The 11,376-nt window shown below is 35.1% G+C and overlaps 1 protein-coding gene across 1 annotated transcript; it reads right to left on the minus strand.

The window, feature by feature from the left end:
- Positions 1-42: 42 nt before the first annotated feature.
- LOC105338088 (uncharacterized) lies at positions 43-8,619 on the minus strand. The gene is made up of 13 exons (XM_011443069.4): positions 7,885-8,619; positions 7,374-7,518; positions 4,982-5,199; positions 4,741-4,872; positions 4,368-4,484; positions 3,770-3,933; positions 3,387-3,633; positions 3,178-3,303; positions 2,834-3,025; positions 2,450-2,691; positions 1,352-2,353; positions 1,147-1,258; positions 43-675 (listed from the first exon to the last, which is right to left on the minus strand). Exons 2-13 carry the CDS (start codon positions 7,444-7,446, stop codon positions 472-474), a joined length of 2,829 nt encoding a protein of 942 aa, XP_011441371.3. The 5' UTR covers positions 7,447-7,518; positions 7,885-8,619; the 3' UTR covers positions 43-471.
- Positions 8,620-11,376: the final 2,757 nt, after the last annotated feature.

Below are 11,376 nucleotides of genomic sequence, written 5' to 3' on the forward strand. Positions count from 1 at the left end.
AAAATCAGTAAAACTATAAACGTTTAAACCTCTCTACCATAAAATTTTACACAAAGAGACAAAATTGAACAATCTTACAAAAAAGTTTCTACATTTTATTTGGAAAGTTGCTCGAGTGCTAGGTTTTTAGCCAATAATGTTTATCAAAGATGGCATCAATGAAAATGTTTGGATGCTTGCTTTCATGATTGGTAGGCGGAATTGGTCACATAGGAGAAATTTAAACTGGAATTTTTGAGTTCAGTATGATAATTATCACTTCTCTTCAGTATATTTTAATATCACAAATTAATGAAATTATAACGATTCCCAAAAGTAAAAATTACCCAAACCATATCAAAACCAATTCATTTAGCCTTTCCAGTGCTGCCGTTTTAAATATTATCTAGTGCCTTTGTGCTTTAATACAGTTCTAAAGTATAACTACAAAAAGATTTGAAAGTAATGAAATAATGTAATAAACAAATATAACTAAACGTCATATTGCTTGCTTCTTGTGTTTTCCTCGCCGATATAAAATCCTCCCCCGGACGATTTGGGATCGATGGCAAGCAGACAACTGTCTATAGTGGAGTCTGACTTTAATCCTACTCCTAAGGATGTATCCGGGAGAAAAGTCCTAAAGTCGGGAGAAGACGAGATCCCATTTCTGATTTCCTGTACTTTCTCGAGGTTCTACAATGAATCCCAACATACTGTCATGTAGAAAAATGTGTTTCACTGTTTCAAAATAAACACTGGAAAGCATTATTTTCCTTTGATGCTTCATTTATTACAACAGTTAAGCGTTCGTGCTACTGTGTTACTTTCCGATCCAGTCAAGTTTCCTGTTTTTGGCTTAAAGTGGTTTGAAAGAACGAAGGTGATGAAGACGTCCATTAAAATATTTTTAGGGATTTTTTTAGTTCATTACTTGGTAATTTTTTACTGCAAACATGCACAATGTGTTCACTGTTTTTCAAAATTATTACAAGAATACAAACCTTATTAAATTTTTCATAATCTTCCCAATTATCACAAATGCAGACATGCTCTTAAAACATTCAATAAGTCTCCTAACAATAATCAAAATATAATGATTAACATTTATAAATGCTTTCGTTAAATTGACTTTTCGGATATGAAATGAATTTATAATGAACAAACCTTCCTCGTCGATTCAATCATGTTGTGAGTCATAGCAATTCGCTCACTGTTATTTCGTGTTAAGAAATCGTTCTCCAACTCACTTGTGTCGAAATTGTCCGTAGTGTTACGTCTACAAAAATCATATCACAAAAATGTATAACCAGTTGATAATAAATTGACATTTAGATTACTCTATAAATCTTGCAAATTGATTTACATGTACCGCTTTCGTCTGATATTTTGTCTCATGGGTTTGTTTCTCTGCAAAACCTCCAATGGGGCAGAATCGTCAACTTCTTCTCCGGATTCGTCCGACTTGGAGGAATCTTCTCGATCGTCCAGATGCACGCTTTTCATGGACGCTGACCGACTTTCGATTTTCTCCCACAGCTTAACTTCAGAATCAGCAGAATGGATATTGCTCAAAGACTTCGTTTGCTGGTATGAATTGAGACTTCTTTGGTCCTGCCGAATATCGTCACCCAGAATATTATCCAAAGACTTGCAAAGTCGGCCAGTGAGTTCTGAAATCGTTTCTGCTGGTGTCCCATTTCGATGTGGATTAACAAATAATACATCACGGTAATCATCATTGAAGTTCGTAATTCCATCATCGTCGTCATTGTCCTCATCTTCGCCATTGTCCATAGCAAGGAGAACGTCGGAGACGAACTGCAATTTCTTTTCACTGGTCAAAGCCCTAGATGACGTGATTTTATAAATGAAATCAACAGCACTGTCCGTTTTCATCGACCAATTGCCAGACGACTGGATCGATGACGTACTCTTAAAGCTGCGGACTCGGTTTGAGAATGGGTTGTTGTGTTTATTATGTTGCTGCCAGGAGTTTGCGCCATTCAAAAAGTTCCCTGGATCATCACCTTTTCCAACGCTTCCACTTTCAGAAGAGAAACCGAGTGCATCGGTATCAGAAGACTCATTTCGAACATGTCGTATTTTTCCATCGCATCCAATCCGGAATGAAGACTTGGTTTGGTTCTTCTGATGGTTGCTCCGGGATCTGCATATTCTTCGCCGTAGTCTAGAGGGTCTTTGTCTCTTGAAAGGACTTAAGAGAACGGGGTTGATTTCGGCCTCGAATTGCTCTGCTTCGTGTAAATGTATGTTTTCTTCAAAAGAATCCTCCTGTTTCCACGCATGAATTGCCTTAATGCAACTGACATCTAAATATGTATCTTGCATGATCGAAATGAGGACACGAAGTCTAAAATGAAATTTATTTGAATGTGTTTTGAATCTAATTGAAACTGCAGCAAAAGAATATTACTTTGTCAGTATGGAATCGAAATTTATAAATTACCTATTCGCAAGCTTCCTTCCTCTTGTTTTTGTTGCAATCTCTATTTCTCTGGGAGCATTTTTATCTAATATGGCGATGGGGTCCTCTTTAGGCGCTGGATGCTTTTTGAGGAAGGTCCGGACGCTGTACTTCCAGTCAGGCGGAGCCGAGAGAAATGATACTTCGTCCGGGTTTGTTTCCATAGCGAGGTTACATAATGAATTTGGAATAAAGTTCAGGGACCGTTTGTACCAAGTCAGAGACTACAAAATGTCAACAGGCTGTTAGAAAAACTACTAGGCTAAGTACATCTACTTATTATAACATATCAAATGCAAAACATAACATATACAATTGCAAGGACAATTAGCATAAAATCTAAAGGGACGAGGAATTTTTGCATACCTTCTCATAGATGAAAAAGAACACATGAATGGATGTGTAAATCTGATTGATCGAATTAAGCTGATGTGTAAATGGACGAATAGTGTTGGTAAGTCTTTTGACAACCGCCTTCACGTTAGATGCGTGTTCACTACTTTCATTCTGGACAAACCGGAGATGCTGTAGAATCTGTGTGGCAGTTGACATCATTTGCTGTAAGCAAAAAGAACATCCAGATGGCTTTATACATGTGCATGTGTTTTGATGTTTTGCTACTTGTTGATGTATTTTCTATGATAATAGACTGTGTTTGATACTCCAAATATTGATGGAATGATTGGTTTGTTTATTAAAAGGGGCGTTACCGTGGCAGGGTCATACAGTGTTGTTGCAAAATGAGTCCTGTACATCTCAGCTTGCTTTAAACATGACGCTAGGGTTGGATGTTGACTAAGTATCGGCCAAAAGCGTTCCGAGATATCCACACAAAGCTATGTAAAAACATATTAACATAGTCAAATAACCAAACGGAATAAATAAATACGTTTCAAAACTCCCTAGTCGTTAGACTTACTAGCTCTGCCTCTTCTCGTCTAGTTTTGATGTCTATTTCCTTGTCTAGGAAACAGTTTAATTCCTTCCATATTTCGTCCAACTCCTTCTGAAGTTGCAAAAGCTGGTTATACATTGTCCGCACATGCGTAGTGACTTCCATTATAAGAATGGGATGAAGATTGCCCAGCGGGTCGTTTTCGGAGCGTTCGTCCAATAAGTGCAACGCCTGTTTGCATTTTTGAATCGAAGTTTTGATATTGCTTTCTCTAGAAAGATACAAGTTTCAATAAAAAACTATGTTTTTGCAACTCCAGCAATGTCTTTATTTATATATTGTCTTTAAACGATGATTCAATTAAATTTTGAAACATCTCATTCTGATTACAATTTTCATGCACCCACCCTTGGAGATTTCGATAACGCTGGTATACATCCTTCTTGTGCTTCCTGAGTTCTTTAGAAGTGTGTCCACTGGTTTCATAGTCCTCTAGAAGTAAGGTTTTATCTCGGATATCTGCCGATCGCTCCAATGTTTCTTCGGATAGCGCCACTGTCGGAAGAATTTTCTGGAAAAGAGAAACAAAAACATTCAGTGCTGAAAAAATAGCGACTTGACCATAGTATGTTTATTTAGGGGAAAAAGGCTGTTTGCGAAAGAATGTGTATTTGATATGATATTATGCCAAATAGTGTTCTGATCAAAAAATATAAAATAACTTGAGGCCCATTAGACAGAAAACGTTTCATATTTCTTGCATAGTACCTAAGTGTTTTTGGCATATATCTTATGTAAAACATTGCCTTTTATTTGTAATTCTAACGACTGATGTACTGATTTACTTATGAAGGTTCCATTTTAATTAAAGGACATCGGTAATATAACAGTATGGTGTTAATTGTAATGTCAGACTGGTAATGAGCTCATTAACATTATCAGACTACCAGTGGTGAAATGTTAAGCTGTAAGAACAGAGGAAAGACGTCACAGCTGTGTTTTAACCTTAAAGAAGTACATCCACGAGTGCTGGTCGTAAGCAATCGTCCCTCCAAAGTCTCTGGTCAGTTGGGAGGGTTCAATCTGGGTATGCAGAGCAGTGATAGACTTTAGCAAAATAGACTGCAACGGAATAAAAAGAATCAGTGACTTTTAAGATAGTTCTTTGAAATACATGCATTACTTTTATTAAAATAAACTGCAGTTAAATAAAAGGAACACTTGTATAGTGCCGGTATTACTTTCAATATAAAAGATTAAGTCGACTTAACATGGATTGGAATGAACTAGATTTTTTTCTGAATTAACGATCATTGTTCTTATTTAGCATTTACTACATAAGTATATGGGATAAAGAATAGGAATATCAACTGCGTACTTTGAATTGGCTCGCAAAAGAAACTTGATCTCGTTTTTGCTTGATACCAAGAAGTTTCTTCAGTGCATGGCTTTTGCCTCTTGATTTAGGTTTCAAGACATACAGAACAGCAACGGTGCCTTTCTTCTCTAACTAATAAAACAATAGATGATTAACTTTTTATTACAGAAGGCCTCCTCTGGTTATAATGATACAGTGCATACTTATAAAGAATCTGATTACCAATATTGACATTGAATACCTCAAGGGACTGCAAAGCTTGTACTAACAGAGCCATTTTCTCTTCGCTGTAACCTCTGTGAAAGTCTGCCAAAAACGCCATTGACTTCCGCTTTAGAATTAATTCGGCGATGTCTGTCATGTACAGAAGAAGTCGGAAGAGATTGTCGGATGACCAAGCCGGTGTCTTCTCCAAGGCGGGAAACGTTATCAGAGGGTTCCCAGCCATATCTAGGCCGCCTTCAAGTTAATTTGAAAACAGAAAGGAATCAACGTTTAGAGTATTTGTCCAATTATTTATGTATGATGTGCACGTTGATATGCCTATACATGTATATATGTAGATTTATGACATGGTTTCTTTCACAGGGGGGAGGCAAGATGTAAGTAAGGATTTTATGAATGAATGTGGACGTGTTGTCGTGTCGTGTTGGGTAACGTACGTTGCATTTCATTGAATTAAGTGTGTAATGCTGTGGACGTATGATTTACGACGATGGTTGTACTTGTGGGTTTTGTTAACAATACTGTTTCTGTCTTTGTATTAGTTTGGACTAAATCTATCCTAGTTTTTGTGAAAGCTTCCGGGTACAGTCTGTAACATTTAGGCATCGGATGTCCCTTAAAGTAATTCGATCATTTTAATTGGCAGTATTGATTGCTGAGGTCTTCTTGACTGCACTATTGTGATATATCAATATTTAATCCTCATGTAACAATTTCTCTTTCGCCATCATTTCACAAAGTGTCTAATTAAAAATTCAGTAGAATTATTCGCGGGTAATTGTCGCATATTCACGGTTCTTCCTCTATCGGTGTTACTCTACTCTCACTGTCTGCAAATCCAATTGGTCTGAAATAAAACTCGACTTTGCTTTTAACCTCCTCGGATTAACCTAGCACTTACGATATTTTAAACATTAATAATTCATTTCAGCATATCGAGATTCATAAATTTGACAGAGTTTGACTTGTATTTTCTCTTCATAATTCCACCGATCATAATCAATTATTACCCCTTCCTTCTTCTAGAAATCGGAGCTAAACTTTGCTTTTTTTAGGTACATATTAGAAAGCCTTCATTCCGGTAAACAAATTGTTTTCGTGTGTTATGAAAATGATTACATCTAATGTTCATCGCATTGCCTTGAAACGAAGTACGCAGGGTTTTGACCCTGGGAGTGGGGGGATTGGATACAGGATGGGATAGATGTATTGATTAGCCATGTGGAACGGAAAAAGATCCTCATTCGATGACCCAACCTCTCTCTCTCTCTCTCTCTCTCTCTCTCTCTCTCTCTCTCTCTCTCTCTCTCTCTCTCTCTGTGTTCACTATTTTAGATAACACTCCGATTGGTACAATATGTTGTGTTAGTCTATAACAAGATTTACGGCATATATATTCAAGTATATTAGTGAACAATTACAAAACAAATGCAAAGGTGTACAGGGCCTGTACTTGATTTTGTGGAGCATCAGCTGATGGTGTGCTTTTTTTTATTTTTGTTTTGTAGCGATTGGATTTGTTTTCAAAGATTGCTCCACCATTATTTGATGACAGTCATTTAATTTTTGCAGATGCTCAGCAATTGTTCGATGTTATGACCATATTAGAGATAGAAAAATAGTACTGTTGACATGTATTGAACAAGTAGAACCATTTTAACAAGACCTTGGACTTTCGGTTTGACGTAGCTATCTATTTCTTGCGACAAAACAAGTTAAAAATGACGCGATTTCAAGCGAAATGTGCACCGATTGCGTAGTTTTAGCTCAAAAGCCAGACAAATCTTGTTGATTTCAAAGAGCAATGGCTGAGTGGCCAGCAATGAAAAAGACAGGCCTACGTCACATTGCTGTTTGACACAGCTACCCAAAGTCCAAGCTCTTGTTAAAATGGCTCTAACAACACCACTAGGTTTTACTTCTAAGCTAAATTATATCGAGAAAGCAAGATATACAATATCCTTTAGAATGATTCTTACATCTTAATTCATGAATACAACTGTATGATATAAATGGACACTTAGTACCGTTTAATTTATCAAATGTTACTCAAACAATTTTCGTTTAAAATAACCATGTTCAGTTGTTTATATTTTATCAGTTTTAAAATGGTACGATACCATGCTTTTGAATATCTTATATGTTTAGTTAAATTAATTTAAGTATCCCTGTTGCTTTGACGTTCAGTCTATGGTTGAGCGTGCAGCCACCTATTTTTTTCTTAATTAACTGATATTGCAATATGTAAATTGCAAAACAATTTCCATTAGAACTGAACTTTATATATTTAATAAGAACAATTGATAAACAAGTCCGACATCTAATATGAATATATTTCGTTCGCCCGGATGCGCAGTGGGTCATTGATTCTGCACGTCCATTCACGTGTCTTTGTCACATGTTCTTACCCGTGAAGATAGCGTATCCTTTCATCATAACATCCTCGTCAAATGAGGCGTTAGAATTCGTTGACCTCCTCATTCTGATTCACTTGACTCTCTAATGAAGGGAGGTTAATGCGATTTAGAAGATTTACGGGTGTGAAGCAGCGCTCTGTAATGACAAAACAAGTTTCATTTACGTGTACCAGAGGTCATTGAAATATATGAATGAACTTGTGTTAACGTTAAAGTAATGCAAAGGGTGTTCATGACTCAGCTTATCCATACAAAGATACGTCCTGTATCTTTTTTTAGAAAAAAAAGTTGTCAGAATGTGATAATACATTTTGTTTAGAGCTTTTATAATATCAAACGTAGTTCATGATAAATTGTTCCGTTTGCTAGTAATATTCATATTCAATATTTCTTTATTATTCTATGATTGGCGTATTTTGGGTCAACATACATAATGCAATATAATTATAAAAAATAGTAATAAGGCTTTAATTGATTGTCAACTTTATTAAAGAAAGCTTACCTTGTTCAACAAAATCACACACGAACACCTTCGAAGACCACTTTTTTACAAAGAAAAACAAAGTTACCTATATCCCCGTATATTGTAAAAACACAATAGAAGATGGAAAAAACACCTTGGCAAACACCACTTGCCGTATTTACAAACACCTATGTAACGATATAATGAGCGATATAATCACTATGGTTAATGTCAACCTGGGCTCTCTAGCCGTGTATATACAGAACAGAGGACATAAAACATCGCCATTTTATTGCCGGACATATCAATCTGTCTTTTGGACAGTGATACTTGTCAATAATTTTGTACTTGTAATAATTTGGTCATTTTTGGTGACAATTCGTCCCAGGGGACTTTGGTCACAATTTTCTCCTTTTACTCCAGTTCTGGTCAGTTTTCCTATCCGTTAATCATTTTTATATTGGACAAGCGTTGCATGTGAACAACTCCTACACATATAAGCAAAACAATGATATAAATCGTGAACATACTTATCCGCTGGATACCTAAGAACATACACTAAACTGGTCGCCACCGGATCCCACCCACGCCCTATCACACACATTGAAAAACATGACACGCAGTTTTATATATTTACCGGTCACAAATATAGGCATGAGAAACTCGAAACAAAAATAATGATTTTTTTTATTATCGTACCCCTTTCAACCCTACCTCTATCCGAATGTTAAGGTGGGATAGAGAATTTTAGCTAAAAATATTTGAATTTAATAAAGTTAACCTTATTCTCAGGATTTTTAGGGATTAAATTCGTATATGAATAGATTCATCGAATCGGGTAGAAGCATATTCAAGTTTTCTAAATTATTCTTCTGGTATTGTGCATTAGCACAATTCAAATATTAAAGCTATCGGTCTCTCTTCTTGAACTTTTACAATAAAGCTGTGTACCGCACAAATCAAATAAATAACTGTCCAGTGAAAGCCACTGTGGAGAGAGAGAGAGAGAGAGAGAGAGAGAGAGAGAGAGAGAGAGAGAGAGAGAGAGAGAGAGAGAGAGAGAGAGAATCGATGGATCTTTACAGCTGTGCTGGTTGATAAAGAAACATAACTGTAACAGCATCATTTGACGATGTTTTACGTGTGATGAGTTATCGGTTGTTGTGGTGAAAGCTCAGAAAGTTGGAGTCTTTGATGTTGCAAATGTATTAAGGTAAGACACATTCATAATAAGTCTGTAACGTCCATTATAATATATAGATAATAGATCAAAGCTTTACTCATTGATAAAGATATTATCACTAAATGAAGCTACTCACACGGAGCTGTAAATATGGTAAATATATTCTTGCCCTGGTTTGTATACAAACGTCCTCATCTGTATGTTCTGGCAACCACCGATTATAAAATAAGTCAGGTCCCAATGTTATAAAATGTATCAATACTGGCTTGTCTTGATTTTGAGAGTGAATTATTTAAGTGTCACAAAACTGCTAAAATGATAAAAAGGCCAAAAATCAAATGTGTTTGTTGTCTTACCTTACGCGTGTAACAGCTGTTTCAAACAATTGATTTTTCTGGTTTTTGCGACTGTGGTGAACATCTACAGATTCACAAACTGATTATTTGTACTGGTATATTTGAGATGTCAGTAAAAGAAAGTGTAACATGTGGGGAAGATTAAAATTTTACCTAATCATATAAAAATTAATTCATCAAGTTGTTTTTGATAATTTTGAACGGTGTTCTTATGTTGATGTATTTAAAAGAGAGATCGGTGTTTAGTAGTTTAGAAAGCTAGTAAGTTCACCTAATCTTGCCATAGTAAAAGATAGACACTTATCTATACCAATGCATGAAAGACTTTGTAAATATTGTAACACTGGAGCAGTTGAAGGCGAATTTCATTTTTTATTCAGTTGTTCTAGATATATTCATTTGAGGACAGTTTTTGAAAGAAATTTATATTCCTATATTTTTTTCAAAAACGTCAGATATCACTAATGATGATTTGAACGTACTTTATTGTGTAAATTACACAAGGGAATTGGAAACAAGTTCTTACAACTTACGTGTTCCTCTCCTAATGATAATACATACAGTATACACAATTGTCATGTTGATATTAAATGTTACTTATAATTATTAACTTTATAATAGTAATATTCATAAATATGAATTTACAAAGTATTTGTGAAGATATAGTAAATAGTGTAGATGTACAGTATACAAATAGCAAAACAAGAAAAAAAATAATTATTAAATCTTCCAGACTCTTTTATAAAGTTTTGAACTGCTGAAAAAAAATAAAGCAGTTTGTATTGTAAGACAAATTATCACTACCCCAAAGAAGCAAATGTGCATTGATTAAGATTAATTAATTCAAATAGATTGTTTCAAGCATTTACATAATTCTTGCATACAAAGAAAAAGTGATAAACATCCTCCTTTTGACCACAAATACAATTAGGTAATTCAATAATGTTTTTTCTGTACAGATCATAATTCGAAATACTTCTGTGTCTCAATTTGGTATGCAAAATATTAATAGTGCGTTTACCAAATGAAAAATGTTTCGGAGGTTGAGGAATACTTTCAGTAATATTTTCCTTGAATATGTTGAGAGACGTTGCTTCCCTAACTTCTAAATTGAGAGAATTCCATTTCCGATTAGTGTCAGGCGCAAAAGATTTTTTTATAAGGTTCTAATCTGCTGATTGGAACAATATAATTTTCGCTATTTATTGTATGATATATTGAGACATTTTTTGTTACTGGAGAAATGATGTTGCTCAAGTACGCAGGTACTTGATTTGTATAAATTTTAAACATGCTTATTAATTTAGCCGTATTACGTCGACTGACAAGAGGTTCCCAGCCAGTTTCTGTGTAGAGAGATTCTGTAGAAAACCAGTAACAATCCTTTCAACTCTTAATTGAACTTTTTCTAATCTCTCCATGTCAAACATTTTACAACCGTCCCATACTACAGAAGCATATTCAAGAACTGGTCTAATAAATGTGATATACATTTTTGATAAATTAGTTCTATATACCTACATGTAGAGTAAACTTTAGTTAATTAAGGTTAAGGTTAACTTCTGTTTTAATAAAAAATCTTAGTCAGTGTTGAAAATAACTCATTTATCAATAAGTGTACATCATACAGAAACTGTGCACTAGCTTAATTGTCAGAACATTTTTCCTAGTCTCATACATTAAATTTACACGCCGGAATGCACAACATCCGGAACGGGATTCAACAAGTTTTACTGTGATATATCTTACTTTCATACTGAAGTGTAATAAAACAATACTTCTGTTTATGCATATGTTTGGCCTGTGTCAATAAAAATGTTTGTATTTGTATGTCGATACAACTTTAACTTTCTTATTTTTTGTTTCAGCTGTTCACATGGTCTGAAAAAAGTTGGGGGCGGGGGGGGGGGTGGCTTGATAATCTCAGGGACGTGTATACTAATATAATACTTAGTATATACGCTCCTGATAATTCCCCTGTAAGTGTTGCTC

This window comes from Magallana gigas, chromosome 5 (genome assembly GCF_963853765.1).
Source record: "Magallana gigas chromosome 5, xbMagGiga1.1, whole genome shotgun sequence".
In the NCBI taxonomy this organism is placed as follows: Eukaryota; Metazoa; Mollusca; class Bivalvia; order Ostreida; family Ostreidae; genus Magallana; species Magallana gigas.